At 40.5% G+C, this 18,432-nt stretch overlaps 5 protein-coding genes across 5 annotated transcripts; 3 read left to right on the plus strand and 2 right to left on the minus strand.

Annotated features, from left to right (window-relative positions):
• Positions 1-214: 214 nt before the first annotated feature.
• Positions 215-3,567, plus strand: LOC126634648 (pentatricopeptide repeat-containing protein At1g73710). The gene has a single exon (XM_050305181.1). The coding sequence runs from the start codon at positions 388-390 to the stop codon at positions 3,415-3,417; it is 3,030 nt and encodes a 1,009-aa protein (XP_050161138.1). The 5' UTR covers positions 215-387; the 3' UTR covers positions 3,418-3,567.
• Positions 3,568-3,594: 27 nt separating this feature from the next.
• Positions 3,595-5,639, minus strand: LOC126634650 (pentatricopeptide repeat-containing protein At1g03540). The gene has a single exon (XM_050305183.1). It carries the CDS (start codon positions 5,554-5,556, stop codon positions 3,670-3,672), a length of 1,887 nt encoding a protein of 628 aa, XP_050161140.1. The 5' UTR covers positions 5,557-5,639; the 3' UTR covers positions 3,595-3,669.
• A 931-nt stretch (positions 5,640-6,570) lies between these two features.
• LOC126634653 (uncharacterized) lies at positions 6,571-6,996 on the plus strand. The gene has a single exon (XM_050305185.1). The coding sequence runs from the start codon at positions 6,636-6,638 to the stop codon at positions 6,840-6,842; it is 207 nt and encodes a 68-aa protein (XP_050161142.1). The 5' UTR covers positions 6,571-6,635; the 3' UTR covers positions 6,843-6,996.
• Positions 6,997-8,951: 1,955 nt separating this feature from the next.
• LOC126634649 (H/ACA ribonucleoprotein complex non-core subunit NAF1-like) lies at positions 8,952-12,408 on the plus strand. Its single transcript, XM_050305182.1, has 3 exons — positions 8,952-10,063; positions 10,662-10,739; positions 10,937-12,408. Exons 1-3 carry the CDS (start codon positions 9,137-9,139, stop codon positions 12,158-12,160), a joined length of 2,229 nt encoding a protein of 742 aa, XP_050161139.1. The 5' UTR covers positions 8,952-9,136; the 3' UTR covers positions 12,161-12,408.
• Positions 12,409-12,772: 364 nt separating this feature from the next.
• On the minus strand, positions 12,773-16,376 carry LOC126634651 (protein ULTRAPETALA 1-like). Its single transcript, XM_050305184.1, has 3 exons — positions 15,557-16,376; positions 13,884-14,208; positions 12,773-13,193 (listed from the first exon to the last, which is right to left on the minus strand). The coding sequence occupies exons 1-3, from the start codon at positions 15,765-15,767 to the stop codon at positions 13,019-13,021; spliced, it is 711 nt and encodes a 236-aa protein (XP_050161141.1). The 5' UTR covers positions 15,768-16,376; the 3' UTR covers positions 12,773-13,018.
• Positions 16,377-18,432: the final 2,056 nt, after the last annotated feature.

Raw genomic sequence — 18,432 nt, forward strand, 5'->3', positions numbered from 1 at the left:
TTTTATACTTCAAAAGTAAATATGAAATTTGTACTCATATTTAATGTTGAATTAATTTTGTAAGCGTTCAAACGCTTATTGACCATCAAAGCACTTCTGACTCTAGTCGATAAAATATAACTCAGAAGTGTTTCTATCTCACAAAAGCACTTTAAGAATAAGCCTGTGTCAAATGCTTTAAAAAAAAAAACTCTTTTTTAGGTTACAAATTGAATTTCTAATAAAAGTTTCAAAGTATCTGGTCGGTTTTGGCCCTGAGGCTCATCTGGTTCCTACATGAGAGGACAAGCCTGCAGGGGTTGCGGCAGGAAAAACCCTAATAACACTCTCTGAGCTGAAAAAACCGGCGAGCCCCCACCGCCGACGAGTCAGAGTAGAAAGCAGGCAATGATGCTCCACAGCCAGAGTTATAGCTCCATGGAATTAGGCCAAGAAAGTTTCCAGAGCTCAATTCACAGCCGCACTTTTTCACCAAGTAAGCTTCGCAACCTCCATCATCATCAATGTCTTTTCGGAGCTAGGAATTTTCTAAAATTTAATTTACCCAATTCTCCGAATGTCGAAAACATTGGGAATTCACGAGCTCAGAAGCAGAATTTGAGAGGTTCTAGGGTTTTGGTAGGGTTTAAGCTTCAGTGTCATTCTAAATCGTTGGTTTTTCCCACGAAAGTTTCTTCTATTAATGGTAAGAAGAAGGGGTATGGAGGCGTGTTGCCTTCGATTTTGCGGTCTCTAGAGTCCGAAAAAGATGTTGAAAAGACACTTAATTCGTTAGGTGAAAATTTGAATCCGAAAGAACAGACTGTTATTCTCAAGGAACAAAGGAGCTGGGAGAGGGTTTTGCGCGTTTTCGAGTGGTTCAAGTCACAGAAAGAGTATGTTCCCAATGTAATACATTATAATGTGGTGCTTCGGAAACTGGGTAGGGCTCAGAAGTGGGATGAATTGAGGCTTTGTTGGATTGAAATGGCGAAAAGGGGTGTTCTGCCAACGAACAACACATATGCAATGCTCGTTGATGTGTATGGGAAAGCAGGCCTTGTGAAGGAAGCACTTTTGTGGATTAAGCACATGAAACTGAGGGGAATGTTTCCGGATGATGTTACCATGAATACAGTTGTTCGGGCATTGAAGGATGCAGGAGAGTTTGATAGGGCAGACAAGTTTTATAAAGATTGGTGCACTGGGAAGATTGAGCTCGATGAGCTCGATTTGGATTCTATGGGTGACTCTGTAAATGGTTCTGACTCAGAGCCTATTAGTTTTAAACATTTCTTGTCCACTGAACTTTTCAAGACAGGTGGGAGAATTCCCACGTCAAAGATTACGACCTCATTGGATACACAGAACTCTGATCGAAAACCACGACAGGCATCTACATATAATGCTTTGATTGATTTGTATGGGAAGGCAGGGCGTCTTGATGATGCTGCTAATGTGTTTGGAGAAATGATGAAGTCTGGGGTGCCAATGGATGTTATAACTTTCAACACTATGATCTTTACTTGTGGAAGTCATGGTCATTTGTCGGAAGCGGAAACTTTGCTTAGTAAGATGGAAGAACGTGGAATTTCTCCTGACACGAGAACTTATAACATTTTTCTATCTCTGTATGCTGATGTGGGGAACATTGATGCTGCTCTGAACTGTTATACAAAGATCAGACAGGTGGGTCTTTCCCCAGATATTGTATCTCACAGGACTATTCTTCATGTGTTATGTGAGAGAAACATGGTCCGAGAAGTGGAGAATGTGATTCAGGATATGGAGAAATCTGGTGTGCGTGTCGATGAGCATTCTGTTCCTGGTGTCATCAAGATGTATATTAATGAAGGACAGCTTGTTCGGGCAAAGTTGTTTTACGAGAAATGTCAGTTGAATGGTGAGCTGTCATCAAGGACATGTGCAGCAATTATAGATGCATATGCTGAAAAGAGATTTTGGACTGAAGCTGAGGCAGTATTCTATAGGAAGAAAGACTTGGTAAGACAGAAGAAGGATGTTGTGGAGTATAACGTCATGATCAAAGCTTATGGCAAGGCAAAGCTTTATGATAAAGCATTTTCTCTCTTCAAAGGCATGAGAAATCATGGGACTTGGCCCGATAACTGCACATATAATTCTCTCATTCAGATGTTCTCAGGAGGTGATTTAGTGGACCAGGCAAGGGATGTTTTAACTGAAATGCGGGAAATGGGTTTTAAGCCGCACTCTCTAGCCTTCTCTGCTCTTATTGCATGCTGCGCTCGCCTTGGCCAGCTTTCTGATGCAGTTGATGTGTACCAAGACTTGGTAAATTCGGTGGTCAAACCAAATGAATTTGTATATGGTTCTTTGATCAACGGATTTGTAGAAACTGGCAGAGTTGAGGAAGCATTAAAGTATTTTCGGCACATGGAAGAATCTGGGATTTCTGCAAATCAAATAGTTCTTACTTCCCTCATAAAGGCATATGGTAAGGTGGACTCCCTTGATGGAGCGAAAGTACTCTATGAGAAGTTGAAAGATCTAGAGGGTGCCCTAGATATTGTTGCATCTAACAGCATGATCGATCTCTATGCCGATCGTGGGATGGTGACTGAAGCCGAATTGATTTTTGAAAAACTGAGAGCCAAGGGTTGGGCAAATGAGATAACATATGCGACCATGATATATCTTTACAAGAGTGTGGGCATGCTTGATGAAGCCATTGATATAGCAGAGGAAATGAAACTGTCAGGTCTAGTGAGGGACTGCGGTTCATTTAACAAGGTAATGTCATGTTATGCCATTAACGGGCAGCTACGGGAATGTGGCGAATTATTGCATGAGATGGTAACTCGGAAACTCTTGCCAGACATCGGGACTTTTAAAATATTATTCACGATATTGAAAAAAGGTGTTTCCATTGAAGCAGTAACGCAGTTACAGTCATCCTACCATGAAGGGAAACCTTACTCTAGGCAAGCTATCATCACTTCTGTCTTCTCTATGGTGGGTATGCATGCTTTGGCGCTCGAGTCCTGTGAAAAATTCACAAAAGCTGATGTAAAGCTTGATTCTTTTCTCTGTAATGTTGCAATACATGCTTATGGGGCGGCTGGGGAGATCGACAAGGCTCTGAACATGTTCATGAGAATGCAGGATGAAAACTTGGAACCAGACGTTGTAACGTATAGTAACCTAGTACGTTGCTATGGAAAAGCTGGTATGCTTGAAGGTGTGAAGCGAATATACAGCCAGCTGAAATATGAAGAGACAGAGCCAAATCATTCCTTGTACAAAGCCGTTCTTGATGCCTATACAGATGCCAACAGGCATGACCTTGCCAAATTGGTTAGCCAAGAGATGAGATACGCGTTCTACTCAGACCATCAGACGGGTTCCGAAACTAAAGACGAGTCTGCTGAGGCAACTTCAGAGCTAGAGGATTTGTAATTATTTTGATGTGATAAACTCCATGTGGTGTCACACTGTACAGAAACACATTTATTCGTGCATCTAATACTGTATCGTTTAAATGGGCCAGGTTCGGCGGAACATGTACTGTATTTCCCAATTTTATTGAATTAAATCTCAATACTCCAACACTAAGCGCAATTTTCTTTTCCGATATAGTAGGGCAAAAAGGGAACATTCATATTTCATGGAATGCGAGGAAGAACATGTATTGACTTTCAGATAATACCCCTAAACAACAGGAAATCTGATTCTACTACGAATTTCCACGTCTCCAACATGAAGATTAGAACCTAATTGACTGTTGGATTCAATCCAGCTCTTAGCCGGCATCTTTTTAACCCCTCTCTGTTGCATTATCCTCCCAATCTCCGAGGCGTCATTCCATCGGCCTACTGTTCTATACACATTAGCTAGAAGAACGTAACTCAGATGGTAGTCCGGTTCTAGTTCTATCATTTTCTTCGCTATGCGCTCTGAGGTAGCAAGGTTCGAACAGGTTGTGCTAGCACCTAGAAGAACCGCCCAAAGAGACGAATCGTTCCTGCAATCTGCATTCTCTATCAAATTCTCAGCTTCTTCCAGTAGCCCCGCACGGCCTAGGAGATCTACCATACAACAATAATGTTCAATGCCAGGTTTAATCCTGTACTCTTTGGTCATCGCAATAAAGTTGCTTCGTCCTTGGTCAACCAAACCTGCATGACTACAAGCAAAAAGAACCCCTATGAAGCTGATATAATCGGGCTTAATCCCCTCGTTAATCATCTCATCAAATATTTTAAGAGCTTCTTCACCTCCCCCATTCTGAGCAAACCCACAAATCATGGAGTTCCATGTTATCAAATTCCTAACTGGCATCTTCACGAAAACTCTACGGGCAAAATCTATGTTGCCACACTTTGCGTAAAGATTAACTAAAGCTGATTCTACAATAACATCTCTCCAACCACACCTTCTCACATACTGGCAGTGAACCTCTTTCCCGTGTTGTACAGCTGCCAAACCTGCGCATGCACGAAGGACAGTTCCAAAACTGTAGAGGTCGGCCTCTTCCATTTCCCTGAAATGCTTAACGACAGATTCAAAGTCTCCAGCTTGACAGTACACCCCTAGTAATGCAGACCAAGAAACTGAGTTCTTCTTTGACATCCTATCAAAAACACGCCGGGCATTCTCTACTGACCCGCATTTTCCATACATGTCAACCAAGCTACTCTCAACAACCACATTCCCATAAAGTCCATATGTAATGACCTTAGCATGCACTTCTCTACCTTGCCTCAGCCTCCCCAAGTTGCCACAAGCAGTCAATACCGTCCCAAACGTAAAACCATCCGGCGACAACCCATGATTTCTCTGCATCAAATAAAAGAACCCCAATGCTTCCTCAAACAAATCGCTTCTCGTGAAGGCAGAAATAACTGATGTCCAGCATATAGGACCTGGTTCAGACATTTCATCAAACAGCCGGCGTGCATCTTCCGACCTACAATTCCTCCCGTACATGTATATCAAAGCACTAACAATCACATCATTCGAATCGAACCCACGCCGGAAAACAACTCCATGAAAGCACAGGCCAAGCCTCAAGTCCCCAATCTCCGAACAAGCTTTAACCACAGCAGACAAAGTGAAGGCATTTGGCTCAATCCCAAATTTCAACATCTCCCAAAACGTTTCAATCGAATTTCCGGGCTTTCCAGCCCGAACGTACCCGGTGATCATCGACGTCCAAGAAATCACATCCTTAACAAAAAGACCATCAAACACTCTCCGAGTCTCGGACATCTTCGGAACCAACTTGAAATACAGAGCAAGCAAGCTGTTCCCAACGAACCGATCGGTTTCAAGGCCGGACTTAACGACATGGGCATGTACTTGGAGGCCATGGTTGAATGAAACGGCTTTGGTGCAAGTTTGTAAGAGCGAAGCGTAAAGGATCGGTTTGAGGGTGATTTCGCCGGAATCAATGGAGTTGAGGACCCTAATCGCATCGGGGAGTAAGCCCAACTTGCAGAGTTGGAGGATTTTGGATTGTTTGGGTGATGGGGTTTTGGTGTTTTGAAGATTGAAGGAGGTGAGAGAGCTGCAATGGCGTTTGAAGACGAGCTTCATGAAAAAATGGGGACGACCGGCGAAAACGAACTTTTGAAAATATATGGCCGTTTGGAAACTCTATTCGTCCATGGATTGAGCATGTTGGGATTGTTTTTAAAATAGCGCAAAGTATTTTTATTTGTAAATATTTAGGAACTAATTTTCGGTAAAAATGTTGGTAGATTTACAAATACACTTGGTGTGCTTCCTCCATTTACATATCTTCAATCTCTTGAAGTCGAACATAAGATAATGTATATACATATGTTAGTTTACCAACTTAATAAGTCAATTATAATTCATTCATCAAAATCGAACATAAAATCTTTAACTCACAAAAAGAAAAAAAAAACATCACTCGACTGAAACGTCAATGAAAACAAGAAAATTGAGTGCGATAGCAATTTTCCACATCTATCACCATCTTTCTCACTTGGTTAAATTGATTTTATAACTAAAGTTATAAATGCAATTTGATGACACCATAAAATTAAAGTGGACATCATTTTTTAGTTGTGAGTTGCTACATTTGACCTAATAAGTCATTTAATTGAAAGGATGGATCATTAGACACATTAATAATGTTTCCAACCGCCTCATGTGTAAAGTCAATTTTCCTTTCCAATTTTCTCAGCAGCCAAACAAAAGTCAACTCCATTTTTTTCCCACTTGGAAGACGGATGGCCGTTGGATTTGAACATTTAACTCGGCCAACCGAAAGACCTACTAACCGCCACCCACATATTCACCGTCAGACCCCATATTAATCACCAGATCATCGTCAAGCCACCACATGTACGGCCAAGATCTCATCTCCCATCACTCCCAGCCAGCTGGCAAAAATATAGTGGCCTTGTTGCATGATCCGTAACGCTTAAACCCCGAACTACTCTATTCCCCCAAAACCAAACGATCCATCATCCCCCACTCATCCAACGGTCAAAAGCGACGCAATGCCAACAAAATTTGCTCGATGTATAACTTGTCTGATGCATATATAAGCAAATTTTCATTTCTTAATTTTCAGCTGCAAAGCCAACATCTCACATTTTTTATTCTCTCCTCAGAAGTTAGTTAAAAACCGAAACTGAAAGAGGATGGTGGTGTTTTGTTTTCTGGTGGATCAGAAGAGGCAAGTGCAGGGGAGCAAGCCGGCGGCGGGAATATGCTCGCGGTGCGGCGGAGGAGCGAGCGTGGCGGACATGAAGACCGCTACAAGATTCTGCTACGTCCCGTTTTATTGGAAATCTTGGAAAGCAATCATATGTACTTTCTGTGGAGCTATTCTTCGATCTTACCGATAGATTGTTGGCTATTTTTCATGTTTCTTCTAGCAAAAAGGGTAATTCGTACTCTCTTGCTTGTTACGGTTGCTTTTCATATCTTTTATTTTGTGTTATCCACGTTTCTCAGTGCAGTTCTTGCAAGTTCAATCCAGCATACCAAATGCCGCTTAAATTTCTTGTTTTAGAGACAGTTTCTTACGCTTAGTGCAATGCGTCGGAATCTAACTCCGCCTAATGACTATACTTGCGAGAATTAACCCAATGCGATACCTATAAGCAAATCTTTATTTGGTTAATATTTTTCTTTTTATGTTTTATTGCATCGGTGTATTTATATTTGGTTTGCGGGTGGTTGCGTTCATGGTGGGGAATTTAAGTAGAGATAGAGAGGTGAAGGCAGAGGCCAGTTGGAACTTGGAAGTCGACATTCAAATTCGGTTAGATGAAATGAAGGCAAAGTTTGGTGTTAGGTTGAGGGGTGAAAGTAAAACCATAAACCTTGTGCTACTCACTCACATGGCCCCTCATTTTCAGCGTAATCTGGCTCCTTCTGAATGCAATAAATACTATGCAAGATATTTTTTGGTGTGCCGTGAACAAGGCCTAACTCACTAATTATCATATTATAAGTCGTTGGATACTTGACAAAAAAAATTTCCAATCATTTATATTATGACACTTGGTATAATAAACCGTGTTCCGGGCACACTAGAAAAACTTCTCCAAATATATAAGGAAAATGCATACTAATCTTTTGACTTTTGATAGTGGGTAAGTGTGTGGAGACTCCATAAAACAGTTGCTGAGGTATAGGTGTTCCAGTTTAATAATGCGTTGTCATATTAATGAAACTTGCACATAATAATGCATTATTGGACAAAAACATCGACAATAGATTCGTTCGGTACATTTTAAATAAGGCATCGCAAAATGAAAATGGGTGTTTAAGATTGTCATCACACTAATTTAAATGGGGTGTGTGGAGAAGTCTTTTGGAATCAATGATGCAAGATTATTTCTTGGAATATACAAGCATGAATTTGGAAAGAGAAATGCTAGGAAGACCATCTATTTTAAATTGTATTATGTAAATCATATGACATGTTTGTGGATGATGAAATTATTATTTAAGTGTTAATTAACATATTTATTTCCTATTGGTGACACAACACATAGTTTAAATTTGATCTAAAAGGTTGGTTTTCGGTGGATGCTTCAGATAAAATGACGCCTTAGGAAGAAAATTGATGATGCAAGTTGTGGATGGAATCAAATGGATATGAAGAAAATTGATTCTACATTTTCACTACAATTGATTTTAAATGCAAATTGGATCACCGTCCTATGAGAAGTTTAGTATTAAATTGTCGTGCTCTTATGCACTAAAGTTAGCCTTGTGAAATTTGACATATTTATCATGAAAGGAATTTTCTCACGAAAGGAATTTTCTCACTAAGATTTGGCTCATTTGGGTTATCATACAATTTGAGTTCAATCTTTTGCAGCAAGCTCCTCTTTGTTGATGGTTGTTAGTTGCAGATATAGCTAAGGTCTCGTGATTTTGTGATGTTCTTATGTATGTAATCTTTCATTTTCTTTCGGATTTATGCTTTGTTGCCAATAAAAAGAAAGAAAATTGCTTCGGTGGATGCTTGCTTTTGGTAGAGCAAACTAATTATACTAATAAAGTACACAAAACTGATTCTACAAATAGTTAAATTGATTTTACTGATAAATAATACAAATTGATTCTACATATAGTTTTGAAAGTGCTCTTGCAACAATGGTCGAAAAAGGATTGGGCTAATGGTAAGGGGTGTAAATTCGTTGACGTTTATACTAAATAGACTTTGTTAAGTAACAGGTATATCAGGGACATGAATTGAAATTTCAAAATTCTAATTTGTTCGTTTTTGGATTTGGTTTGTTCGGGTTTAAACTTTTGTCTCTCCATAAAATAACTCAAAACTAGTGAAATTTTATGAAATATAAGTTTTGTTTGTGTGTCTAAAGCTCTCATTCTTTAACCCATATTTTAATCTAGGACTTTGGCTTTTCACGAAACCATGAAACGTTGTCGTATGAGCTCCTTCAAATTTTTTATTTTTTGTTTAAATAACTAATTTACCGACCACTCGGCCATCTTTATACTCTCGTCTGAAAAATGTTCAAAACCCTAGCTAGGGTTTAAGCGCACCTGACCGTTTCCAACCCAAAACCCCAAATTCTATAAATTCGCTCTGCTTTTCAGTTCCCATGGATTTTCACTCGTCTATTTTCCCCACCCAATTCCTTCTTTCGTACTCTCACAGATGGTAGGGCTCATCCCTCAGCTAACACTCGAAGACCTCGAACGAGCTTCAAAGCCCAAGAATTTAAAGGACCCGCCCGATCCCGTTGATCCCCGAGACTTGTCGGTTGCAGATTCGTTCTTGGATTTTGATTCCATAGAGGATTGGTTCAAGAATATTCCGAGTTCTGATATGGCCGAAACAGGGCAGGTTAAGGCTGATGCTGTTGAAGCAGAGTATCTTGGAGGTGGGTTAGAGCCGGCAGGTGGTGGGTCTGTGCCGATTGATTGTGGGTCTGGTTGTGTGGTGAAGTTGGAGGGTCAACTGTTGGAGAATTCGGGTTGTTCGATTGCGGAAGAGTTGGGAAAGGTTAATTTGCTTGGAGGGTGTGAAGAAAGTTCGGTTCTTGATGGTCGGAATGGTGTGAAGAGTGAAATAGTGACGCGTGATATCGTGGAAATGGACCCGGTGAGTAATGAGGATGAGAGTGAGGTTTCAAAGTCGAGGTTCGAAGGCGAAACTAGGGTGGGGAGTGAAATGGTGAGTGGGAATGGTGGGAAGAGTGGAGCAGGGAATAGTGAGTCCGAGAGTGAAAGCTCGGAGTCTGAGAGTGAGAGTTCGGGGTCATCATCATCGTCGTCTGAGAGTGGTAGCTCTAGTGATGATGACAGCAGTGATGATGATGAAAAGGAAAACAGGAAAGGGAAAATGAATGTGGAGGTGGAGGAGAGCGACGAGGGTGGTGAAATGGAAGAAGGTGAGATAAGGGATGCTGATGGAGGGGAGAAGGAAGATACGACATTCGATAAAGATAATGAAATTGTTGATGATGAAGATGAAGATGAATTGGTTGCTTGGACCGATGCTGAAACTTTTGATGAGGGAGACGGCGATGAGGATGATCTTGGAGATCTGAAAGGACCCATTAGGTCCAAGAATGAGCTTGAGGTAAAAGAAAGAAAAAAAAAAGAATTGTTCAATTCTCTCTTACTTAGGAGAACTTAATGGATTTGTGCATATTTCAATTGATAAGCTGCTATGAACAATTGGTGAGAGGTAGACATAGAGTCCCTATTCGGTTTTGTTAGGTCGTTACTGATAGGCTTAGGTGAGGAGTACAGGTTTATTTCGTTTTAGTGCAGATAAGAAGATAGCCAACCTCAACTATTATGGTGGATGCTTTTCCGACTTTGGTTTGGGATCGGGGAAAAGAAAGGGTACTTAGGATCATCTTTAAGCAAGCAAGGAAGTCGTATTCTGGATTTTCGGTATTTTGGTCTGATATATAGAATACCCTTTAGTGAATTAAGTAGCTTGTTTGGTTGCTCTGGAATTAATAACGCATGACAAAAAATCAACTTTTTCTGAAGTTGCATTACTTGCAAATCCTCGGTGGAATTAGCTTTCTATATTTCTGTTTGCCATTTTCTTGATTCTTTGATATCTTAAAACATGCAATGCTTGCAAAACCTTTAGTAAAATTAGCTTTCTGGAGTATATATTACTGCTTCAAAATAGCTTGACAGGATTGTTTTGAATTTTGCAGGTGCTTCCCCCAATTCCTCCAGTGGAGGTGACCTTGCAACCACATCATCAGACGCAACCTGTGGGAGTTGTCTTATCGGTAAGTTCATAATGATGTGAAACCTATTTTTTTTATCTTGATTGTGCAAGTAAGCCTGTATCAGAACTTGAACTTCATCAATCTCTGGTGTCATTGAAAATTTAGAATCTAGGTGACACTCCAGAAGGTGCATATTGTGATTTGTGGTATTGATGCCTGCAATTACATCAGTTTGATGACAATTTGAATTTTTACAGGTTCTTGGTACCCAAGTCATTGTAGAAGGGGTCAAGAAGCACAACCCTCTAAACGAGGGTTCAATTTTGTGGATAACCGAAAGCAGATCTCCATTGGGATTGATAGATGAAATCTTTGGACCTGTGATACAGCCTTATTATGTGGTGCGATACAATTCAGAAAGTGAAATCCCTAGTGGAATACAAGTGGGCACTTTGATCTCTTTTGTTCCGGAGTTTGCAGATCATGTGCTGAATAACAAGGATGTTTACAAAAAGGGTTATGATGCATCTGGTGCAAATGATGAAGAGATATCTGATGGGGCAGAATTTTCAGATGATGAGAAAGAGGCTGAATACAGGAGGATGCAAAAAATGTCAAAGAGGGGAATGAGTGACCAAAATGCTGGCAACAAGAAATACAACAGAAAGAAGGGTAAAAATAAGCCGGGACCTTGGAATAGCAGTCAACCTTCACCCCAGAAAGCACCAACGGATGCAGGTCAGCAGCCTCCCAATCAACACCATCTTCATTTCTCTCCAGCTGCACCATCTTCTTCTGCAGTATCACAAGGATTGGCTAGTGGGACTGGATTAGTTCCACCATTTCCAGCTCCTACACCGCCTGCTCGTATCAACACAACTTCAAATGGACTGTGGACAAATGGAACGTCGTTTCAACCACAAAATACATCCTTCCCTAACGGAGTTATGAATAATAGTTTGCCATGTCTTCCACAGTATAATCCTCAATATTCGTATCAAATGTCTATTCCAAACAGAATGCCGTTCTATCAGCAGGCTGGTGCTGTCCTACCAGGTCAACAGTTGAACGCCTTTACAGGACCTGCATATTCACAAGGGATGGTGGGTCAACACGGCTTCAATCAGGCAGCATTTGGGATCGGTTTACAGGGCCAACCCATTCCAGGCCAACAATTCAATGCCTTTGCAGGACCTATGTATCCACAGGGGCTGGTGGGTCAACTTGGTTTCAACCAAAACTCATTCGGGATGGGATTACAGGGCCAACCTACTCACCCGATGTTCAATGCAGAACAAGGAATGCCGTCAAATGGATTACGTGCCGAACAGAACCATAATATGCCACTACCTGTTGCAAATGCAGGCAACTTGGACAGCCAGCAATTTAGTCGGGGCGCATCTTCTAATCGTGGAAGGAGACCCTCCCATCGAGGGGGTCGTCATTTTGGAAGGGGAAGAGGTAGGCAGCAATCGAGGTGAAAGTTATGGCATGCTCTGCTGCACCAAGCACACTGAATTTACAAATAGGCTTTGAGAAGAGCCATCGTTCGAAATTGCTTGGTTTTTTGTATTCGGTTTTTATCGTTTTTGTATTTGCTAGTCCAGTATATGGAAGAACAGATGGTGAACATGTTCTCCATTTAAAATGCCACATCCGCCTTGGTTGCAGTTAATTTTTAACATTGACAAATTTTGGTTTAGTAAAAACGTAGAAAATTTTCAGTTAATCCTCTCAAGAGTACTCATTTTGTTGTGGAGTGGAAGCAAATTTTCAAGCCCCAAATTTATAAGAGCAATGGAACCAGTTCACCGCCAAATAATGTCTCAATCCAATAACACATTGCCATGCGAAGAAAAACTTGCACATGACAATGCATTATTGAACAAGAGACGACGTATAGCGGTAAACTTCACCAAACTTATACTCTTGTTAGTCGGTAAGAGTACGTTACAAACACGTACAGTACTTGAATGCAAGGATCTGTGTGTCTTGGGCGGATAGGTTCAAGTGATAGTAAAAAAGGGGCATATCAATCGAAGTATACATCAATTCAAGGAATCTTAAATAATTTAAAGAAAATATAACGGACATATCACCAAGTAACAAAATATTAATGATGAGAATAAATTATCAAATTAGAAGGTTCTAATCAGTCAAGAGAACAAGAGACATTGAACTTGGGAAACAGTCATTGGAAGTTGCTTTTTAATGCTTTTTTTTTTTTACCCCTTGAAGGTTTTCCAATGTGGGGCTGGTGGAGGTGCTTCCAATGGGGCGATAAGGGTACAAGTAACCCATATGATCAAAAGAGAATATCAGGACTGCAGACTGGTAATTCAAGTTTTAGCATTCCTTGTGAAGTCGGTGCAAGTCTGGCAGCCGCAATCCGAGAAACGACAGATTTCGCACCCAAAGCACACACAAGAAGTACAGCCTTGGCATGTCGGAGAACGGGTGCAGCCTCTGTATACCCTTCGACTTGCTCGTTCTTCTTCATCATCACAAGTTATCCTGAAGTACAGAAACAACCGTTCACATTATGATTACTGAACCTTTAAGCATATACGTTAACGACAACATATCAACAGTGTTTTGCAACTGGGTGTGCGCACTGGTTTACAACCTACCGTCTTAAGCTAAAATGCCTACTGGTGTATGTAATGGAATAACATCGTTATTTACATTTTACTCCCCCAATCGAAAAGTCCCTATCTGCTTCCTAGTGCTTTCTTAAATGCCTATTTCTTATCCTTGAGATGAATGGCAACAAACTACCATTAGAAGATGTGTCTATAAGCACAAACATCATCTACTCTACCCTAGAGAGTAATAACTAGAGTCAATTTTCCAGAAACGATGCTGCAATCCATCTTTAAACAGCTAGTCCGGCTAATTCCCAACTAAATCCATGAAGCTGGATGAACAGTATACATAAACATAAAATAGGCAATCACAATAGAAGCTACAACATTCAATTGTTCAAAAATCTGTTGATAGCACAGCATATTAAAAACCATACTAAACTATAAATCCATTAGAATAAGGATGGAACAAATAGGTTATTCATGTATTTCACATCTGTGAGATAAAACTAGAATCAGTGCATGGTTCATGAATGGTTCATGGCCTCTAGTATAAGAGAGAAAACAACTTGATCAATACCGAGTAGAAGTATTTGTTCAGTGTAAGAGAGGAACATACTTGTCATACGGCACATCAGCACATTTCCAATTCACATCAGCCAAAGCGTCATGGTGAACCCGACACTCCTCTTTTGTCCGGAGGCGAAACCTGCGCTCCTTGTTGCATCTAGTACAGGAAACAAACTCATCGTGGTGACAAACACGTCCATTGTTGGACCTGTGGGAACCATTAGCACTTTTTGATGCCTCATTATGGTACTTGAGCAGCACTGTTTTACACAGCGGAACCTTCTTTCCATTATCAATTATCCAAACATTATTTTTCCATTTTCTAGCTGTCTCTCTTCCAGAATGTTTCTCAAATGCGGCAGGAGTCAGTTTTCCTAGTGATTGAAATACAAAGGGAAATAAATAAGATGGTTATAAGCACGAAACCTCAATCTGAGCTTTCGTCATGACCATTAAAGTAGTTAAACAATACTTAAATCGCATGCATACCAACTTCTACCATTTTTTCTTGACACTATCAACAGATCAAACGAACTACATAAATAAATACTAATGTTTTCACCTCTAACTTGTTAGAACCACAAAAAGGGCTGACAGTACACAAAGGTTGTAAGCAGGTGGTCTCCATTATTGGTCAAGACTACGTCTTTAAAGGCAGCAATTTGCTCTACAGACAGAACAACTGTCCTTGATGGACTAAGTTGTTTTATATGAGAAAAAGATACTGGCAATTCAATGTACATAAAGACATAAGAGTCTTGTTATGAGATGCTCTAATGTTTCGGGTGTGTGCCAAATTCAGATTCAGGAAGCAATCTTGTGGAATTCTCTCATGAACTATATTATGGAAAAAATGAGATATGGCACACCCAATATCTGCAACTAAGTGAAAGAAGATGCACTACTTTCGGATCCTCGGTTGTCAGAAAAGAGGTAATCTTAAAATCTCCATGCCATATACTCAGTGCTTATTGATAATAGCACTGTAGAAACAAAACCAGATGCGCATAGAGACATCAAATAACATAGCCAAGCTTGAAAAGTTATAAGCTTGGTTGCCCATGAAATAACACATGGGATTATCAATGCCCGTAATCCAAGGATGAAAAAGCAATTCCATCAACCACATAAACACATGAAAGACGAAAGAAAGATATGAAAAACCCTACAATGACTAAACCAAGCTATGCAACTTTACAACATCTTACTCTGTAGAAGAGAAAGAACAGAACTCAGGACATATTCGAAAGCAAAACCTCGAAAACCAATCTAATTACGAAGTTGTGATCGCCACGAAACTGGCAATGTAGGTTTCATTGTCAATACACCAACTTAAAGAAAAGCTCTTGACTCCACAAACAAGCCAGAAACCATCTGGACTCCACCATATGAAGAGTAGGCAAACATATAGCTACTGTATACCCAGCAAGGAGAAGGCATTCAGTGAGACAAAACAACATACACCTCAACTGTATACCCAGCAAAAATACAGTGAACAGCTTGCAAAGCAAAGGCAAAAGCAAATGCTCGTCGTCATCAAATACAAACCCAACAGATTAGGCAGACCGGAAAGGGACAGACAGACTGCAGCCATCAACGTCAAAACCCAGTCCACGATGAACTAAAAGAAGCTCAAAACGCAAACAACATGCATTAAAAATAAAAACCCTTTTTCCCAAAAAGCAACAAAGTGAGAGAGATCAAAACGGCAGAGAGAAAGACCTTCCTGACAGCCAGGGGTGCACTCGCAGGTGATTTCGAGGTCACCATTGACGAAAACCCTAAGCCTCCCGACTGCATCACCGTATCTGTGGCTGGTGCAGCCGCACGTGACCTCTATATGGTCCGACCCTCTATTCACCCCGCTCATCTCTCTCAGCTCATCGTCGCTAAACAGCACCAACCCACTTTCTCTCTCTACCCCATTCGCCATTTTCTCGATTCTCTCTAAAAAGGTGAAGTCTTGATAGAAACCCAGAAATCCCAGAAGGTTAAATCGAAGGAAGAGTCAGAGAAAACGGAAGAAAATCAAAGAAAATAACATGGGTTTTCTGGGCTGTATTGGGACCAAGAGGTAAAACTCGAGAAAAATAAGCCCAGAAAACCACAAAGAAAGAGAGGGAGGGAGGGACGGAGAAGCGAGTGCGGTAATTAAAGGGGTTTCAAAGGGGCACGCATCTCCATGGATTTATTCCGAGAGATCTGGTGGAGGAAAACGTTGAAAGTTGTGGTCTTTTTGTAGGTAGAAAGATAAAAATAATGAGGAAAAAAATGGAAGCGTTAAGAGTTTGATAGAGAGAGAAAGTGTGGGTGAGATGAGAGAGATAGGGCGAGAGGTTTGTTGGTAATGGGGTTGAATGAAATATGAATGAACGAAATATGAGCTGGCTGTCGTGGGGTGGAGTTCAGCCGAGAAGAGTGAGAAGGGGTTAAAGGCTTAAAGCCCTCTCTCTCTCTCTCATCACTCTCTCTCTCTCCTCTCACTTTCTCTCTCTACTAGCTGCCAATTGCGAGAGATGCATGATATGACATGAAAGAAAGGAAAAAAAATTGAGTCTTGGGGTCGGGAGCTTTTCGTTTATGGAAAATCCCTCTCGTGGGAAGCAGACGAGGTTTTCGGTTTCTGTTTAAGTCCTTTTTTTTACTTTCTTCTTTTCTTTTTACTCATTCTCGGAGATTTGCACTGTTTTCATAAAAATGGTATCTTAAATTCGAGCGATATTCTACACCAAATTATAAAAAATGAATTTAAGATTGACAGAGAAAAAGAGCATAATGGTCTAGTCAATTTAGCGTATAAAATAAAGCTAAAACTATTCTCCATATTTTTTTTATCTGTCATACTTTTTTTTTTAATTTTCGACCGTTAAATCTAATAAGTTGAAGAAAATCATTAAATAAAATTTAATAAAAATGTGTGAAGAGTAAAATGGAGTGCGAATAGCTTTACCTTAAATAAAGTCATAAACTTTGTTACTGTGGTGGTGAAGTGAGGTGAGAGGTGCTGGCTGACGCCAGGCAACCTGAGAGACAGAGGTGTAAGGATTTGATGCAGAAAGTGTTGGGAAGAGATGAGTTTGGTGTTGGACTTTTATCAGTTAAGTGGTCCGCAGACCCAAAATTGTGATCAGAAAATGGAGGTTTATACTTGGTATTCTCGAGAATCGGGATCGGAAAGCTGTAACAATGACAGTGATTTTCAGTTAGCTTTAGGCTTTAGCAGCGTTTGGTTTCTGAGAAAAAATTCAAATATTGAAACCGAAACCCAACCCAAACCTAAATCCTTTTGACTCTTTTGTCATACACATGTCTACATGAGTCAAATGGTTTAATATATGTGGAGATTTTTGACCGTTAATTCATTGATCGCAGAGTACGAGCCAAACTAACATTTTAGACTTTTTTGGTGTTGCGAAGAAACTTTGGCATAACTATCAAGCTAATGGAACTTTCACATTAATGAGTGTGATTAACATGTTTTTGGAATATGCACGCATAGATAAGTTGCCAAACAACTCTATTCAAATTGTTGTTAATCTTGAACGTAAACTTGAATAAAGCAGCCTAATTTATGCGTGTATAAAAGAAAAAAATATTCATTTAGAGAATATCAAACTATAATGATGAGAGATCATTTTAATCAAATCACACCATTATAAGATTCGCATTCATTGGCCATAGAGATAATAGAATAATATGCAATTTATAAGAGGAATGTTCAGTTTCTAATATTACTAAGACTTTTTATTTGAATGGTCATAATTAAATTACATCAACGTCTCATGTTAACTTCTTTATAGAGAGCGAAAGAAAAAGAAGAAAGTTAGAGATGTGTGTACGTGGATCACCAGAATTGGCGTCCCGGGCTTCCAGGACGGTAGTCCGTCGTACATTTGGTACATCCATCTTTGCAGGCGTATTCGCAGCTGGAATATGTGATCTTGTCACGCGCGCTAGATCGGTGAAAGCATCTGGCATGCTCTGAGCTATGCTCTGGAGATCTAATATGCGCTGCACTTCAGCTTCAGACTGAGCGGTGCGGGGATCTAAATGAGACAAAGTGGGAGTCGTCCACGATAATTCGCGTCGTTCATTAGGAACGTTGACGTTCTTATCTCCCCCTAATGACGGGAAGACTGTCTCATAGAAGTGACAATCAGCGAAACGAGCGGTAAACAGATCGCCTGTCAAAGGTTCTAAGTAACGAATAATCGAAGGAGAATCATATCCGACATAGATTCCCATCCTTCGCTGAGGCCCCATTTTTGTACGTAAGGGCGGCGAGATCGGCACATAGACCGCACAACCAAAAACGCGCAGATGCGATATGTCGGGTTCGCATCCGGTGACCAACTGAAGGGCACTAAATGGTTGTGTCGCAACAGGCCTCAGGCGGACCAACTTTGCTGCGTACAATATTGCATGGCCCCAAGCAGCGATCGGGAGCTTGGTATGTATGACCAACGATCGAGCAATCATTTGTAAACGCTTAATGAAAGCCTCTGCCAGGCCGTTCTGGGTGTGAACATGGGGTACAGGATGTTCAACTTCAACCCCAACCGACATGCAATAGTCATCAAAAGTTTTAGATGTGAATT

Source organism: Malus sylvestris, chromosome 9, assembly GCF_916048215.2.
Source record: "Malus sylvestris chromosome 9, drMalSylv7.2, whole genome shotgun sequence".
Taxonomy (NCBI): Eukaryota; Viridiplantae; Streptophyta; class Magnoliopsida; order Rosales; family Rosaceae; genus Malus; species Malus sylvestris.